Source organism: Gekko japonicus, unplaced genomic scaffold, assembly GCF_001447785.1.
Source record: "Gekko japonicus isolate JY-2015 unplaced genomic scaffold, Gekko_japonicus_V1.1 scaffold256, whole genome shotgun sequence".
NCBI classification, from domain to species: Eukaryota; Metazoa; Chordata; class Lepidosauria; order Squamata; family Gekkonidae; genus Gekko; species Gekko japonicus.
In genome coordinates, this window is record NW_015161412.1 from 441,937 (window position 1) to 460,927 (window position 18,991).

The 18,991-nt window shown below is 42.1% G+C and overlaps 1 protein-coding gene across 1 annotated transcript in view; it reads right to left on the bottom strand.

Annotated features, from left to right (window-relative positions):
• TRIP11 (thyroid hormone receptor interactor 11) overlaps positions 1–18,991 on the bottom strand; it is a 54,887-nt gene that overhangs the window by 18,013 nt on the left and 17,883 nt on the right. The window contains exons 7-15 of the mRNA XM_015427243.1: positions 15,514–15,840; positions 14,636–14,676; positions 12,622–12,828; positions 8,100–11,120; positions 7,014–7,154; positions 6,727–6,920; positions 4,209–4,372; positions 3,727–3,830; positions 1,119–1,218 (exon numbers count right to left, since the gene is read on the bottom strand). Coding sequence (XP_015282729.1) covers positions 1,119–1,218; positions 3,727–3,830; positions 4,209–4,372; positions 6,727–6,920; positions 7,014–7,154; positions 8,100–11,120; positions 12,622–12,828; positions 14,636–14,676; positions 15,514–15,840 — 4,299 coding nt within the window. The remainder of the gene's footprint in view (positions 1–1,118; positions 1,219–3,726; positions 3,831–4,208; positions 4,373–6,726; positions 6,921–7,013; positions 7,155–8,099; positions 11,121–12,621; positions 12,829–14,635; positions 14,677–15,513; positions 15,841–18,991) is intronic.

Consider the following 18,991-nt stretch of genomic DNA (forward strand, 5'->3'; position numbering starts at 1 on the left):
GAACCGCTTTCCAGACTCTTGGAACCCAGAAAACATGACATAGGAGGAGGAGTTTTTCTACCTTAGCTGCCACTGCATAACCCCAAATCAACATAAGTCAGGGGTGGAGGGAACCATACCTGTTACCATGAGGCTGTCCTCCCATAGTACCCATGGGGCAGCAAAATGACTTGAGACAGCCCTGCCTTATAGCTAACCAGAAGGAAATAAACATGGCTTGCCTCCCTCTATTTTTTCCTTCCCTCTGCCGCCCCACCAGCCACAGCCGGGCACTCACCTGGAGCTTCCTTCTAGAGCTCATTGTATTTCTTCCCACAACAGGCCTTACTTCTAGTAGAAACAAAGCTGGAAGTCGTCCCAAGGGTCATCTAGTTCAACCACCTGCACAATGCAGGAAATTCACAGCTATGCCCCCTCCTCCAGTGACCTCTGCTCTATGCCCAGAGAAAGGCAAACTTATTTGACCAATTTAAAAAACCCTCAACAATAATCAGTTTGAAGTTTCATGCAGCAAGATCTAAAGAACAAATCTAGAAGTATCCTACAACTTGGACACTCTACTGGGATCCTGCAAAATATGAACAAAAGGTTCTCAGGGTGGATCTTTCCCACCAGCAGCTGATGGGGGGGGGGGTCATGGAAAGGGGTCATGGGAGCTTCATGGACAGAATGCACAGGTGACAGGCGAGGAGTGTGAAACTGGGTGAAATCTCCCCCTTGTCAGTCACAGCAAATTCTTCTGGCACAAGAGGCACTATTGGTAAACAAGAAAGTGGAGGTGATTTTGGCCAACTTTCTCTCTACATTGCAGTCCCCCTTCCTTGTGACATTATATCCGTGACTCTCCTGCCGCCTCCAGCCCCACCCGTTTTGAAAGTCTTAGGAGGAACCTGGGAGAGGTGGAAAATATCCGTAACTGTGAGTACCATTATGCTTGAGGTTCACCAGATAAACCCTTTGTCTTTTTTCACTTTTGAACTGCAACCTCCCAGGATGAAACACTTTTTAAAAATAGGTTTAGTCATTGTTTTGCAAGAGTTTCTTCCATTGGTAAAATTCTATGTAGTGCTACATCACTCAACCCATTTGCAAGGAATCAGGGAAAGCCATTCTGCTACCTTCTCTCTTAAGTGCCTCAATTTGCTCCTCTTTCAGATCCAGTTGTTCTGTTAGCCTTGCTGCAGAATCCAGGGCTGCATTTGCTTCCTCCAAATTTTCCTGAAAGATACAGTAAATCAATCTAGCAACAGTTTGTTGGGATGATATCACTATCAATGGGGTGATATCACTATCAATAGAGCAAGACAAGAGTATAAAATCTCTTCTGCTTCATCTAGAAATACAAAAGCATATACATGCCATTGTCAAGCAGGTCAAGCTTTTCACAGATAGCCTAGGTAAAGGAAAATATTCCACCCAATGACTGAGCAAATGGTGCCTCCCTGCCACTGTACTTTTTTGTAATATTTGTATACCACCTTTCCCCTGAGGAACTCCAGACACGACAATACAAACAACAATATATAAATAAAAAACAACTAGATAAAAACAAACATTAAAAAGAAATAAAATAAAATGTATTGTAAGCACACGAATACAACAAACTAAACCCACCCATTGCCCTAACGGGATATGAACTCTTTGCCCACACTTAGGCTGCCCCAAAAGCTTTCCAAAATAAGTCTGTTTTACAGTCTTCTCGGAAAGCCACAATGGTAGAAGCTGCCTTGCCCCAACCTTTATCCAGGAGGCTGCTGCGTGGGGATGGGCTACTGCAGAGCATGCATTAGGCAGAGGGGATGCTGACAATAGACCCTGCTAGGAAAAATGAAGCTGCCACAGAGGACCACGCAGGGAGAGGGAGTCCTTCAAGCATGCGGGCTTGAAGGTCTTTAAAGGTGACCATCAGCTCCTTCAATTGGATGAGGAAATGATTAGGTAGGTGGTGAAGGAACCTCAGAAAAGGAGTAAAATGGATTTGCCAGTTAGCCCCTGATAATTTATTTACTCAACAGAATAGGTATCCTGCCTTTTCAACCTTACAAGGGCCACTAAGGCAGCTAACCATTTAAAACATATATCGTAAAATCATCTTAAAATCAACTCCTCCAAACACATATCACCAAAACAACTAACTACAGAGTTTAAAATACATACAAAAACATAAAAACACTGGTTAAGAAAGAGGGATCATTGAGGGAATGCCAAACGAAATTTTTAAAAGTCTTCACCCGCTGTCGGAAGATGGCAGCAGAAGGGGACAGACCAATCTCCTTGGGGAGAGAGTTCCAGACCAGCAGATGTTTTTAGCTGTTCTATTTTAGTTAGTGATTTTAATTAGCACCTGTTTGATATGGGACAGATAAGGAATAGTTTTCCTTCTGGCTTGACCTGCTATTGGGTTTTGGATATCTTTTTTCAATAAATTATTTTTAGCCATTTTAAAGTTTGGTGTAGTGGTTAGGGGTGCAGACTCTAATCTGGGACAATCGGGTTTGATTCCCCACTCCTCCACATGCAGCTGCTGGTGTGACCTTGGGTCAGCCACAAGTTCTCTCGGAGCTATTCTCCCAAGGGCAGTTTTCAAAAGAGCTCTCCCAGCCCCACCTACCTCACAGGGTGCCTGTTGTGGGGAGGGGAAGGGAAAGGAGATTGTAAGCCGCTCTGAGACACCTTCGAGTAGTGAAGGGCGGGGTATAAATCCAATCTCCTCTCCTCTCCTTCTTCTAGTTGGCGGATAATAGACAGCGGGAGATACTTCTCTGCATTTCCAATTGCTCTGCTAAGGAAACTGTAAGGCAGTCGGGAATCTCTGGAAACCTAGAACTATGCCTAATTTAAGTTGATTTATTTATTTATCTGACTATGGGAAAGAAGAAGAAGCGAGCAAGAGACCATTCAGATCACTGTTCTCCTTCTAATCTTGCTAGACAAGATTGACGACCTCTTAATACCAAAAGATCCAGTAAGTGTAATTCCCGACTCCTCTCTTTTAGACAAGAATGTAGCTCATGAAGTGGTGCTGGATCCGGAGCCTATCACCTCTTTGCTTCTCGATGACCCACTCCAGTCAGCACCCTGGCTGCAGCCTTCTTTACCAACTGAAGTTTCCCATCACTTGTCAAGGACAGCCCCACAGAGAGTCCATTGCAGTAATCTAATCTAGATATAACCAGGACATGCAACACAGTGGCCAGTTTTTTTCTGTCCCAGAAAGGCCACAGCTGGCTAACTAGTCAAAGCCGGTAAAAGGCACTCTTGGCCACAGCTGCTACCTTCTTATCCAGTAGTAGGTCTGAGTCCAAGAAACACCCTCAGATTATGGACCTGTTCCTTCAAGGGAGTGCAATCCATTCCAGAATGGGTGACACCTTAAGTCCCAGGTCAGACTTTCTGCCCAGTGGTAGTGCTTCCATCTTGTCAGGATTAAGCTTCAATTTATTAGCACGCCTCCAAAATTGCCTCTACATTTTGGACCAAAACTCCACCACATTTTGCACCATATGAAGTTTTTGGATAGTCTTTAAGGGCTGCCTCATACAGAGTGCATTACAATAATCTAACCCTGCTTTCCCCCTTGCTTTTTGCCTTAGCCTTTCTGCAGTGACCACATACTCTCATGTTTCCCGTATCAACCCAGTCCATCCCATCTTTCTGACACAGCTGTGGCTGTCAGTTCAAATCCAATAAAAAAGCAAACTGTATTACAGAACTATCTCAGCCTACCTGCAATGAAATCACTTTCTGTTCTAGTTGCTCTGCTTTCTTCTTCCATTCTGCAGTCTGCCTTTGGTGTTTTTGTAGCTCAGCTGAATACATGGCTTTCTCTTCTAAAGATAAATTATTTACACTTAGATCATAATTTAGCAGATTAATTTAAAAAGACATCTTTGCCTTGGGTCCAGTGAATGAGTTCTGCCATGGAATGGACTTCCTCTGTTGCTGACAGTTCCATGTGTGCCAGATCAATGGTTTTCAGTAGGCTCTTGTGCAAACAGAAGTTTTAGCAGAAGTCTCTGCTGAGGAGCGCACTTCCTTTATCTAGTATGCACGGATCTGGTTCACAGGACCCAGGCCTTAGTTGTTAAAGTTAGATATTGGAGAGAACTGCTCACTTGGAAGGCTATCAAAATATGAGCATATTTTCACATAAATGGGAAAAGATATTCACTTCCATCTTTACATTCTATCTGGAGAAGTTAACTCACCCTGTTGAAACTGCTCTAGCACCATCTGCAGGTTGGCAAGAGACACAGCATACTGCTTCACCTGATCTTGTGACATCGTTAGCTGAAGGACAGTTTCGTCTCTGTGCCTGGTAACAATGTTCAACTGTTCTTGCAAAGACTCCACCTGCATACTTGCCTGGTGGCTTCAAATAAAATTCATGGAGTTAATCACAAAGAATTCTCATTCCTGAAATCTCTGTATTTTTAGGGCCCAGATGTAGGGGGCAGTTTTCTCATCACTATTTCAAACTATAAACATGAAAACAGCTGCTATACTCTTCTAGGAAGGTTATTTCAAACATTTAAAAAAAAGAGATACAAAAATTAGTCAATTTGTTGCCAAAGAAGAAAAACCTACTGTCAAGAGAAAAATAAAATGATTAGATTCTGCCAACAATTCTGATCGTATAGAAAGATATTTTACCTATCACTGTCCTGAAACTTACATAAATATTGAAAAAATGCAAGAGATCTTGACCTACAGAAAAACGTTTTAAGTACAGATTTTTCACTTGTTGAAGTGTTTATGCACCAATTTTCAAGAAAGCTTACAAATGCAGATGTAACCCGCACCAATACAAATAGGTAGAAAAATAGCCATAAACCCCTTGTTACATGCACTCAACTGCACAATCATCCTTCCAGTTCAGCTGCCCTCAAAAGACTCTTTAAACAGGAGGGCTTTGCAGTGCCTCGAGAACTGTGTCAATGAGACAAATCCACCCAACCTCTTCTATGAGGCTATTCTAAAAAAAAGAGAAAAAATCCCATGGCTGATAAGGAATATAATTGAGCTGTAGCAAATCTAATGGACCAGGGATGGGACAGGTATGGACTCACTATTACATAGTGGGTTGGCAAATTGAATGGTAGGTTATAAGTTACTTGAGGATCCTAAGGTATTTCTGTTAGGTCTCTTGAATGAGCACATTCCCACCAAGCACAGAAATATGGTATATGCTTACTGCAGCCAAGTTAATGATTGCTAATTGTTGAAAATTTCAGAGGACTGAATATCAAGGACAGGATTCTGAAAATTTGGCAAACTGTCAGAATTGAGATATGGGAGGGCATAAAGATCTTATCTGATAAGTGGCAATACTTTTATAGGTTCTGGAGTAAACAAACAAACAGTGTTTCTCTTTGGATTTTTGTAAGGGTGAGCTCTTAACGTAGTATATAAGCTTAGGTTTTAAATTAAGTTTTGTACCAAACATATCAATTAGAATCACTCATTGGGTAGCAAGCTCAAGGAGAAGTTAAGGATGCAAGATTGAAAACAGGGAAGGTTCCGTTGAAATATAAGGGATAACTAGATGATTACTGAGTTTTGCTTGTGATGTAATTATTTCCTGTCAGCTTGTCTCACTAAGTCATGCAAAGGTAATGTTTTGTATTAATTAATATTTTGCCTGATAAGTATACATGATAAGTTTTGTAGCATTAATTACTAAACTGGATTGGATCCAGCACAAAATTTCCACTTCCACAAGAGCTCTTGTGCATGTGGAAATGCAAGAAAAAGACCACGGTAGTTGCTTGCGCTAAGTCAAACTTAGTATATTCCCATTTTAGTTTCTGTTTGCCCAGGTTTCTGTGCACTATAATATACAGGGACAGAAATGCTAGGTGTTGCTCGAGATTTTGCACAAGTAGGACTGCACTTAGTCCATTTATGTTACTGCTTGTGCATCTCTGGATTCAAGCCACTAAATAAACATTCAAAGCACATATGCATACATTGCCTTCTTAGGGCTAGCTTAGAAGTAGTCACTGAATGCCATTGCAGTGTATCCTTCCCAATCTGACCCTGGGAGTAATTTTTTGGGATAACTGAGAGGTGGCAGCCACTGGAATAAGGAACTTGAAAAATTAGCCCCACTGGATCAGTCAGTGGTCCACCATCCAGTGACCCAGTCTCATCTAGCAATTTATTTAGTCCAGCAGCCTCAACTATAAGCCCAGTGATTCTGGGAAGCTCATAAGGATGGCATGATAGCAATAGCCCTTCCAGCCCTTGATTTCCCTCTGGACCCCAGGCCTAACTGCTAAAAGGCTTCTAACATGCATGCAGGCTTTACACATATGCACTGATACACTAATTGCCAACTAGTTCCCTCAGTTTTCCTACATATGTTAGGCATTATTGCAATCAAACCTTATTTGGGATTCTTTTATGTATTACCTTTTATTACATTTGTTTCCATTTGCTCTACTGGGATATAATCTGACTTTCTATGTATCGTTTTGTTTTAAGAGAAAGAAGCAGAAATTCAGAATTGAGACAAGTGTACAGGAAAAAACAGAGCAGGACTTATTCTTCTCTGGAGCCTGTTACACTGACTCATTAACAGACAATTGTAGGAAAGTCGAGAAGGGAGCAAGGGAAGAGGTGCTTGGGTTAATTACACTTGTGGGCTGCACACTCTACAAGATCTTCTAGATGGTGGCTGGGTTTCCAAAGTATGGCTGCAGCTACAGGAAAAGCAAGTGTCACCTGGCATTTTCCACAGCAGTAGATGAGGACAGTAGCTTTTCCTCCAAGGCCAGAACTTTCTTTTTAAGCTTCGATTCTCGCTCTTCAGCTGCTAAAGCTTCACGCGTGGAAGTGTCCTCCCTTTCTAAGAGGTGGTTGCGTAGTCTTTCCAGCTCTTGGTTTAGACGCTGCTCCTTGTCACGTAAATGCTGCACCTTCATGGGAATGAGGACGTGATTACATGGTTTTTCAAACTTACTTTGCCTTCACCCACCCACTCTCTCTTTCAGGGTGTTTTCATTTCATACCTCATTCTGAAGGGCACTGGTCTCCATTTGTTTCTGCTTGAGGGCCAACATGACTTGATCTCTCTCTTGCTGGAAAGCAACAGCCTTCTCTTGCATTGACTTGGCTTCATTTAACAGCTGGTTCAGCTCCCCTGTCTTTCCCTTTCAAACAGGGAAATAGGAAAGGTATTTTTTTTAAAAAAGGGATACCTTCTCTTAGGTTATGCTAAGACACTAAAAAGATCATAGTTATCCTGTGTTTCTACCCAGATAGATGGCAAACATTTTTCCAAAAATGTTTACTATCTAGTACAGCTAGGGAAGGAGGCGTTGGACTGATCAGCAAGATAAAAGAACATGACAGGGAAGCCAATTCAGAGCAAACAGATTGTAATGTGCAACCAATTTAGGGCCCCTCCCTTGACAGGAAGGGCGGGGTATAAATTGAATTAATAAAATAAATAAAATAAAAAGCATTCTGTATAGCCACATGGAACATACTTATTATATATATATTTGCTGTGCAAATACACACTGGGAAGGCCCAAGTACTTGAGGGCTCCCAGGAAATGTATACACAGTAAAATATGTGTCACACATGACTATAGTCATTTATTGCTGCAACAAAGACCATTAGGTATTATAGTAGAAGTCAGGTGGAATTAGAAAGACCATCAACTGGAAGGAGTATGTTTAAAGCTGTGCTAGGTTACTTTGCAAATTCTCTGAATATATATTAACACTATAAACTTCTAATGACATTGGACTGAATCTCACAATTAATTAGGAGAAGGCACCAATGGTCATGGATCTTTCCTGTGCTACCTTCCCCCCAAGCAGTCCATTCTAATCCCACAAAAGTTTATTCTTGGAGGCATGGGGAACAGGAACTGCTCCAGCCATCATAAGATCACCTCTTATGGTTTCTTGATATTTACAAGTGTAGAAAATTTGTCAGACATTTGTCAAAAAGATATACACAAGTTTATTCTGACAACAAAACCCAAAATTCCTATACATGCCACAGCTCTAGTATGCACCTGCAGTGGCTGTCAATTCCCTTTCATTCTCTTGAATTTTCAGACTACAAAATTCAGCATCACATACCTGCTCTCGGTCTTTCAACAGTTTTTCAAAGGTCAGAGCCTTCTCCGTCATTGAATGAGATTCAAACTCCTTCTCCCTCAACATCATTGAAAACTGCATGTTAGTTTCTTGTAGCGCTCGAAATTCAGTTTCCTTCTCCCGACATCTTGCCACTATTTTGTCATTTTCTTCTTTCAGCTTGCAGAGGTCCATTTCTAAAGCCAGGGTTCTTTCTTTCAGATTCGTCACCGCTTGCTTCAGCACCTCGTTCTCGTTCTCTTTATTACCAAGATTCTCACTTAGAGAAAGTAATTGATCACTCTTTGATTTTATCAGCAGATCTTTTTCCCTGAGTGACTTCTGCAAGACATCACACTTCTCCTTCAAGTGCATGATCTCCAACTCAGACGCCTCTTGAGCTTTTTGTTTGGACGATGCAGCCATGGAATCAGACAGCCTCTGATTATTTTCCTGTAGAGTCTGGATAGCTGCATCTTTTTCCTGCAGTGCTTTCTTCATGTGCTCCAGTTCCTCACTTAGTGGTTTGGACTCAGCAGTAAGCCTCTGAGAAGCAGAGCTGCTGGCTACATCTAATGGCTGTCTGGCAGTGGAAGACGTTACCGGCAGAGACGGTGTTACTATGTCAAGCTTCTCTAGAATAATATCCTTAGTGCTGCTAAGTTCTCCTATGCTATGCTGAACTTGCACCAATTCTTGGCTGAATGTTTTCAGTTTTTGCTCATTCTGCTCATAGCTCTGGATCAAGCCGTTATACTCTATCTGCAGCCTAGAACTGTTCTCGCTATCAGCTGAAATTTGCGCCTGAAGATTTTGCAGTTCCTCTTGGAAGTAAACTGACTCGTGCTGCATGTTTTGGACAGTGGTCGTTACTTGTTGCTTCCACTCTTCCATCTTCTTCACTTGCTGTTTCAGTTTATCACGTTCCTGTAAAAGCTCCTCAAACTGATTGCTGTTAATTCCACCCAGTTCACTGTTTCCACCCATGTTGGATGTCTGGAGGACAGTCAATAAAGTCTGGCATTTTTGACTTAACGCATCAATCTCAATATCTTTCTCTCGAATGATACGGGATAAGTTCTTAATAGTCTCTCGGGACATACCCTCGCTGCTACTTTCAAACTCATTGGCTAGTTTTTGGTTCTCTTCGTGCAGTTTCTTCAGGGCTGCTTCCTTAGCTGCTACAATATCTATCATCTTGTGATAGTCGGTTTTTAGCTGACTGTTCTCTCTCGTCTTTTCACTGAGAACTGCCAGCACTTGCTCTCTTTCCATGGCATAGGCTTGTAATTGCTGCTGAAGGTAAAGGACATCCTGCCTATAAGCTGAAGAGGAAACCCTGGCATGGAGAGCTTGTATTTCTAAGTTCTTCTCTTGGATAATCTGCGTAAGTTTACCAACTTCATCCCTTGATAACTGATCAATCTGTCTGGTAAGAGAAATGTTTTTTTCATTGAGAAGTTTGATTTCCATTTCTCTTTCCTTGATGCCTTTTACCAGCCTTTCAATTTCAGCTTTGGACAAGTCATGTTTCTCACTGCCATTTTCGCCATTCAGTGTTTGAACTTTGGTTTCTTGAAAGAGATCAGAAGGGTCTGGCTGAATGACGTGGCTCTGGTTGTGCAACTGAGTTTTAATTTGCTCTATTGTGCTCTGTAAGCTTTTGATTTCTTCATCCTTCGCCAAGCACACCTGCGTGTGTGCGATGCTCACTTGTTCATGCTGAAATTTGGATTCCTCTATCTCTTTTTTATACTCCTCCAAATTTTGCTGGAGTTGGAACATTTCCTTATTCTGCTCTTCTGATGTCCTTTTGCTAAGTTTCAACTCTTCTTCAAGATTGTTTTTCAGTACAGTTAACTGTGTGATTTCTGCTTCAAGTTCAGTGATGATATCTAGGGTTTTGGGCTCAGCCAAAGGGGGCGATCTATTCTGCTGGTCCTTCAATCGTTCTATTTCTTCTTTCAAATGATTGTTTTCTTCTTTCATGGCTGAAAGGCTTCTCTCTTTCTCTTCTAAATGTTGTTTTAAAAGTTCAAGTCGTTTAGAGTCCTTAATATAAACATTATGTTCCTGCTCCAGTACAGAAGCTCTGGCTTTAAACTTTTCGACAAATACCTCTTTCTCTTTTATGAGCTCTGCCAGTTGCTTTTGCCCTGCTAAGCTAGTTGTTAACATCTCTTTGGTTTCCTCGTGGTCAGCTTCCATCTGTTCAATGTTCCTCTTCAGTTCTGCTATCTCAAAGTCTCTTTCTTGATTGAGTTTGACTAAGCGTTCGTGTTCAAACTGCAATGCGGTGGTATTCATGTTCCGTGCATTTGATAGCTCCTCAATAGTATGCTCATATTTATGTGCCTGTTCCAACAATCTGCTTTCAGCCTGGTTTAGTTCACTTTCTAACCGCCCTTTTTCTATTTTCAAAGCTTCCAACATAGTATCTTTTTCCAAAGCAATCTTACTCCCCTCTCTATTAGCTTCTTGCAACTGCTGTTTTAGTTCTTCACATGCTAAGTGAAGCGTTTCCTTTTCTATCTGAAGAGCTGAAACCGATTTCTCCAAGTCTTTGCTTGCCAGCTTATTTTCTGTGATTTGCTCATTCAACTTTGAAATTTCCTGTTCTTTGGTTGAAAGTTCTTGATCGCTACTGTTAGATTGTTGATTTACTTTTGATAACTCGTTTCGGACTGCAGAAAGCTCTTCTTCTCTACACTTCAGGAGTTTCTTTATTTCTACTATTTCCTGTTTATTTTTTAAGTTAGAGTCCTGGGATTTTTTCAACTCTTCCTCTAACTCTTTTACTTTATTCTCTAGTTGTTGCTTGGTCATATGCAAATCATTAAGTGCAAATGTACACTGAGTTAATTTCTCTCTCTGGGCTTTTAGCTCCTCTTTCATTTTCATTTTCTCAGCTTCCAGTTTAGATGTTTTTCTTTTTTCAGAATCTGTGTCAATTTTTAGCTGGTTAATAGTATTAGCAGCTTCTGCATTCTGTTTCAATAGCTGCTCTTTTAATATAATCATGTGCTAAAATTAAAAAAAAGATGTTTTAAAGAGTAATGAAATCCTTTCCTTTTATGACAAATTCAGGTTATAATTTTAGTGTACTCTGCACAATAAAGTGATATAAAATGAATTATTTCAGTATACCTTTTTTACCTTGCAGCACTAAGCATAATGGGTTGGATTCAAAGTGAGTTTCCATTAGGAGGAGGGAGAAGATTTTTGCCATTTCCCCTCCATTCTGCTGATGGAAGTGCCAGTTTGGTGTAGTGGTTCAGTGTGGGGACTCTAATCTGGGAGAACTGGGTTTGATTTCCCAGTCCTCCACTTGCAGCTGCTGGATGACCTTGGGCAAGCAGCAGTTCTATCAAAGCTGTTATTGAAACAGCAGTTCTCTCAGAGCTCTCTCAGCCCCACCTACCTCACAGGGTGTTTGTTGTGGGGAGGGGAAGGGAAAGGAGTTTGTAAGCCGTTCTGAGACTCCAAGTGAAGGGCGGGGTATAAATCCAATCTCTTCTCTTCTTGTTCTTTTGTTAGTAGGCACATATGATTCCATATATTAACTGATCCTTTTAACTGAAGATACTAGGGATTGAACCTGTGACTTCCTGCATGCCAAGCAGATGCCCTACCACCATGATATTTGGATTCAAGCCTATTATTTCTAGATCAGTAAGTTCCCATGATTTGTAGTAGTGATACTTTTTATCACTCCCCTGTAGCTAGGACCACTGGGTAGTAAATGGACTACAAACTATACCCTGGTGCTTCTTGTCTCCTGTACTTCAAAGCTATCCTGTGTGCTTGCCCTGGCAATTTAAAGCCAGAAAAGCCAACGTAAGCTCACCTGCACTTCAGTTTCCAACAGCTTTATATCAGGGTTTGTGCATGGCTCTTTTTTCCTGTTTAAAGAACCAGCAACTGAGTTCTGAGAACAGCTGAGCATAGTGCCCTCCATGGCAGTGTATTGTGTAGCTGTGCTGACAGGCAGGGACTGTGTGTTCTGGCCAAAGGGAAAATGGGACAGAAGAGGGAAGAGAGGGGAGCAGCTCACTGCAGCAAGAGATGGGCACTCCCCAATTTCTTACTTTCAAGGCTACTCTTCAGGCAACTAAACCTGGCATGGAGAAAATGCTTATTTTAGATGGCAATTCTTTGTTTTCTTCTGAGCCAGTGGGTTGTTAAATAAAGTGACAAGGAATGAACTACGGTCATCAGACACATTATTACACAATTCAGACTAGAAATATTCTGTCACCTGCAAGGACTCCATATAACTGAAGATTAAAACAAAAAAGATACACCCTGGTTTGTCACGCACCCACAAAAAAAATTCATTCAGGTAAGTTCAACCTCAAGCAACGACATTCCCTGTGGATCATCATTATTTTTCTTTAGAACACAGAAGTTTCATTGAACAACAAAGCCTGTAAACAGAATAGTCAACAGTTCTAGATTTAACTATAACTCATGAACATGCTTGCACATTTGAACACACGCTCTAAGGATATTATGTACATGTTACCTGTGTAGCTTCTTGATTCTGCTTATCCAGTTCTTCCAGTTCTGCTAGCACAGCTTCCTTTTCAACAACCATTTCATTAAATTCGTGTTGTTTCTTTTCCAAGTCTTGTCGTAACTGGTTTAATTCTAAGTTCTGTCCTTCAGTGGATGCCTGTGTAGTATTCTCATACTGTGGTTGTAAAACTGCCGCTTCTTTCTGAAATCCTTCCTTAAGTTAAACAGAAAAGGGGGGAAAGCTTACATTTAACAGGATAAAATTAACTTGAATACATTCAAAAATACCTACTTAAGATTTAATAGGAGGGAGGGGTGCAAACTACTCGCCAAGAAGCAGGCTTCCTCAGAATCAGAAGTTCCCTTTGACTATCAAAAGAGCTCAATCCACTCCCGGTAAGAACGGCTCTGGAAGCAGAGATCTTCTTGGCAACTTCTCCTGGCCATGCCCTCCCAGTTGGGAGATTCTCACATCCCTGGGTCAGTCCCAAGACTTGCATTGTAGCTTCCGCACAGCAGGAAAGACTGCCAGAAGATGTGCACAGAGCTCCATCATTGCTCGCATTTTACAGACCCTGTAAGTCAAGTTTATTTCAAAGGGCACTTGGTGGGTAGTTTGCTTTTTCCTTCTGGTGAGCTGGAGTCTGTGACGCTGTGGCTCAGCTGGGGGGTCTGTGATGAAAATTAGTTTGTTCTACCAGTTTTTACTGGTAGTGGTTTTGGAAACTGCTGGGGGTTTTTTGGGGTGGGGGGGAGAGAAAGAAACAAGGGATATCATTGGTGTTTTTTTTTAAATCTTATCCTAAATCAAAAACCTACACTATAAATACAGTGGGCATCTTATCTCTCCTCCTTATCCAATATCAGTTATGTAAACCCAAAGAAAGGAGTCCAACTCTGCATATAAATTCTATATTGCATAATTCACAGTTACAAATTCATAAATGTGTCTGCAATCAACACATTTTTGTAATAAAAATGCAAAATATTCTCAGTCTACAGAAATAACAGGATTCCATTATTACCTTATAGAATTACCACTTCAATGGCAGAGTTCTGAACAGACCAAATATCCTTTCTTAAGTAGGCTCACACACCTGTTATGGGTGGCACGCACCTTTGAGCACTCATTAACTTGTCTTACCTAGTTATCACATTGTTCAAAAATTACCTGGAAGATACTCACACCACTAAGTTCCCTCTCTCTGTGCACTAAAGGAGACTATGTGCTCCTTCCAACTTATGGATGGCACCAGGGACAACACAACAGCCTCCTATTATTAACTGAAGCTGAGGTGCCAAGGTCGTTACCCTTACTGTGGCATTAAAGCAGAGGTGGTTGACTTGTTAGAATGCCAATACACTGAGCTTTGTTTGCAGCCTCAAACTGGCAGAAGGAACACAGTAACTGCAAAAGCAATGGCAAACATTTCTGATACAGCTAGGGCTGCCAGCCTCCAAAGGGTATCTGGAGATCTCCAGCTATTACAACTGATGTTCAGATGACTAAGAACGGTTCTCCTAGAGACAATGGCTCCTTTGGCTGGTGGACTCTATGCCATTATACCCTGTTGAGGTCCCTCCCCTCCCTGAGCCCCACCCTCCCCAGGTTCCACCCCCCAAAATCTCCCAGTACTTCCCCACCCAAAACTGGCAACCCTAGTTGTAGCCCTACATGCCTAATAAACTGCCTATCTTTAAGTCTGGTGCCAACACAGGTCAGAACCTGACGTACGAAAATGCACCATCAATCTAGCTATTCATCTTTGGGCTCCCTTACCCTTGGCCATTCTCCAACATACTTTAAAAAAAAAACACCTTAGAATGCTAAACAAACTTCAGAGCTTCATTAGGGCCTTTAATTGCTTTCTGGTAAGGATAAGCCATCCCTATTTAATGCTGTAAGATCTTTTCATAATGGATTCCCACAACCAACAGTTACTTGTCACAAAGAAATCAATAGACAAGATAACTCTGAGACTCTAAGGGCTGGTGCAAATGGAAGCCAGTAAGCTCTTTACCTGATCCGGCCGTGTAAGTCTTGCTATTTCATTTTCTGCATCTGTAAAAAAAATAGGGAAAATGCAAATTATTTTTTTGGGGGGGGAAACCAGATGCATAATAGGAATAAATCTGAAAAACTTGGGACAACAATCCTAAGCCTACTTATGCCTATCTTAAAAATCCCCCCCCCATTAATATCAGTACTGAAGAGTACACTTGCTGCCTATAACTTTAAATTGACTTCTCATCACTGCTGTGGCAAAACAGAGCTAGGGACCAAGCAACCAAAGTGAACTGAATTCTTTTTTTGCTAACATGATAGTACAAAGGTTGGTCTGGGTGGTTTTTTTAGACATTCAGTTTAATACCCAACACTCTTCTGTGGACATTCTCAAGAAGCACCTTTTTATGTACTTTGAAGAGCCACATACAGGGCTCTTAAGCTTCTCCCTCCCAGAAGCAGTCACCATGATGAAGGCAAGGGAAAACTTTGGTCAGTGCTGGATGGGTGGGCTGCAAGAAGCTGCAACTTATAATCATGTCAGACAACTGGTCTACAGAAGTTGGTACCATCTACTCTGACTGGCAGCGGCTCTCCACGGTTTCAGGCAGAGATCTTTCACACCACCTACTACCTGATCCTTTTTAGCTGGAGATGCCAGGGATTGAGCCTGGGACCTTCTGCATGTGAAGCTGATGTTCTTACCACTGAGCCACAACCCCTCCCCCCTCAAGCACACTTAAGATGACTGCCAACCCACCAAATGTACGGAAATGCTTTTAGTGCATACACAGAACTCTTTGGATCCTGGTCTCGGAGTTTTCCTAACATTTAAAAAAAGTCCAGTGCTTAAAACACACCAAGGGCAAATCTGAACTCCCAATAGCATCATACCAAGCAGGGCTTGCTGTAGCCGGAAAACTTCTTCTCGCAGCAATTGTTCTGCTTGCTGAGAGGCTTCATCCTGAGTTTCCAAAGCTTCCTTCTCTCTCAGAACAGGAGACTGAAGTTTACTGAATTCAGATTTCAGTCTCTCATATTCTTGTATTACTTGACTTTTCTCCATTTTTACCAATTCAAGCTCTTTCAAGACAACCCTTTTTTCTTCTTCCACTGAAGATAGTTCTTGATTTACAATTCTCACTTCATCCTCCAACTCCTTCAAGTGTGTTGCTGTGGATTTAGCCACACTGCTCTGTAGCCCACTTTCAATTCCAGCACCTACACCAACCATGAAGCAGAAAAGAATGCATTTATAATGGTATCCCGTTAGGAATATGGTGAATGGGACATCCTGGTTCTACAGAACAGAATTACAACAGGTATCTTGGTTTTAACTGCCACTGTCAGAATCTCATCCATTGTCTTCGAGTTGTTTCTTAGACTTCTATTTAGATTAAAGGCAATCTGTCTTTAAAAAATATTGTTTCCTGTTGGAATGAAAAACAGCAGCAATGTAACTTGACATCTCTCCTTATATATAATTGTGAAGTTGGGTGGCACTTTCTGAACATTCCACACGCTCCTAAATCATTTGGCTCCATGATGTGTCACTCAGAAGCTGTCCCTATCCACTGCCTGCATTGCCTGAGTCCCGCCTCCAACATTCTAAACAGTTTGCTGTTCCTCTCCCCCCATAGCCAGTCGGAACCCAGAGGTTGTTTGCATATGCGGCCTGATTGGCCTTTGCCTCTAACATTCTAAACAGTTTGCTGTTGCTGTTGGGAGTCATTGAATGTGTCCTGAGGTAAAATACATATCCCAATCTTCCCTTAAACGGTCACTGGAGTTGCTAATCTCCCTGTGGGGTCTGAAGATCTCCCAGAAATCACCGTGTTCCCCAGCTATTACAACTGATCTCCAGATGACCAAGATCAGTTCTCCTGGAGACAATGGCTGCTTTGGGCAGTGGACTCTATGGCATTATACCCTGCTGAGGTCCCTCCCCACCCCTTCCCTCCCCAGGTTCTACCCCTCAAATCTCCACATATTTCCCAGCCCAGAGTTGGCAACCCTGTAACTGGCTACGGAACTGTTTTCCAGACTCTTGGAATTCAGAAAACATGGCATAGGAGGAGGTGGTTTTCTACCTTAGCTGCCACTGCATAACCCCTTCTAAAGGCCGTTGTATTTCTTCCCACAACAGGCCTTACTCCTAGTTTCATATATTTCAAAACCAATCTCTTCCAAGTTTAGGTTAAAAAAAATCAGTCACAGATTTACTGGAGCTTGGTAAAAGTTTTGCAGAAAAACCAACACTAAGTTCCAAGATTAAAACAACAAAAGTGTCATTTTTAAAGCTATTTGATTGTTAACTCTGTAACTGCCTACACTGCTTTGAAGAATTAGGAAGCTTATAGTGAAATGTTGGTGTATAATAAAGCAATTTGCCAACGGGAGTAACTAATTTTACCAGTAGACCACTGACTAGTGATCTAGAAAATGGCTTGCGAACAAATTTAGGCACACTCTTCCCTCCAAACATGAAGTATGTGGGGATGTAAGAAGTGAACAGCAAGCACCCCAAGATACTCAATCATGCCACAGTTTTTGCCAGCTTGGGGGGGAAAGGGGGGAAAATAGTTCTCAAAAACACAAGCCACTAGTCAGGCTTCATCTGGAATAGTGTGTCCACTTCTGGGCACCACATTTTAAGAAGAGACTATCCAGAGAATGGCGACCAGGATGGTGAGGAGTCTGGAAATGAAGCCCTGAAAGGAAAGGTGGTATGTTTAGCATGGAGAAGAGGGGAGGCATAAATATTTATTCAGCTAAATATTAGGAGAAACATCCTAACAGTAAGAACTGTTAAGTGGTGGAACAAACTTGCTCAAGAGTTGGTGGACTCTCCTTCACTGGAGGTCTTTAAGCAGAGGCTAGATGGGGATTCAGTTGTTTCATATTCTTGAACTGAGATGATTTCCAAGGTCCCTTGCATTTCTAAAACTCTCTGACTCTATAACACTACATGTATATGTTCACTGTTACAATCAAATGAGCTAAAGCTATGCTGCAACCCACCATGAGTCTTTAGAATCTGATGAGAAAAATCTTAACAGATTAAAATTGTAACATAGCACTTTTGCTAACACAGCATGTTAACAAGATTGCATGTTAACTTGCAAGCTCATGAGGTAAAATAAAGCTTTTAACCATTATATAGAATCCATTTGGCTAATAATATAGCTAGAAAATAAACTGGCCAGCATTGCAAGACAGAAACTGCAACTCATAAACAGCACAATTCCTCAGAGCCTTCTGCTTGAGACACTGTCTCCTGTGCATGAATGGCTGGGAAAATACAAGAGGAGTGTCAGACTTGGACTGGGGAGACCTGGGTTCAAACCCTTAGTCAGCCATGAAGTTCTTGAGCTGGGAGGGGGCAAACAACAGTCACTCAGCCGAATATATTTTGCAAGGTTGGAAAGAGGATAAAATCTTTCCTTATATATAATTGAGTAGTGGGGTGGCACTTTCTGAACATTCCATATGCTCCTAAATCAGCTGGCTCCATGATGTGTCACTCAGAAGCTGTCCCTATCCACTGGCTGCGTTGCCTGAGTCCCACCCACAGTGCACTCCATCAGCCATTGGCCCATCAGCCGTCACTCGCGTACCAGTGGCCGGGTGCTGGGTCTGCTCCTCTTCCCTGCCCACTCCAGCCACTGTTCCCTGTCAGAATACGCTCTCTCTCCTGAGGAAGACACTTCACCTGCTTTGCTCCTCTGTGGGATTAACTTTTCCCTCAGTGGCTGTTGGTAGGCAACCAAGCTTGGTTCTGTCAGTAAAAAGACAAAGGAACGAAACCCTTTCGATGCCTTTGTGAGGAACTAATTGGGGCCAGTCCTGACTAGGGTTGCCAGCTCCAGGTTGGGAAATTCCAGCTGAGTCTTTCTGCCCCCCCCACCCAATGCTGCCTTTTACAGGATCCACACCCCAAATCGCCAGGTATTTCCCTACTCAGAGCTGGGAACCCTACTTTCCCCTCAGTGCCTGTTGCTAGGCAACCAAGCTTGATTCTGTCAGTAAAAGGCCCTTTCCATGCCTACTTTGGCCTTTGGGAGAAAACTCATTGGGATCAGTCCTGACTAGGGTTGCCAGCTCCAGGTAGGGAGATTCTGTGTCTAAGAAAGCCAGAGTCTGGGGAGGGGAGAGGCCTCAGCTGAATAGAATGCTATAGAGGCCACCGTCTGAAGCAGTTAATTTTCTCCAGGGGGAGAGAGAGAGATCCATTGTCTTAAGTTCAGTTGTGATACCTGGCAATCTTCAGGCTCCACCTGGAGGTTGGCTACCCTAGGCGTAGCAATCAGTGCTTCAGAGTAGGGTTTGCTAGACCCAGGGTCTTGCTGTGGAAGCTGACTGGGTGATTTTC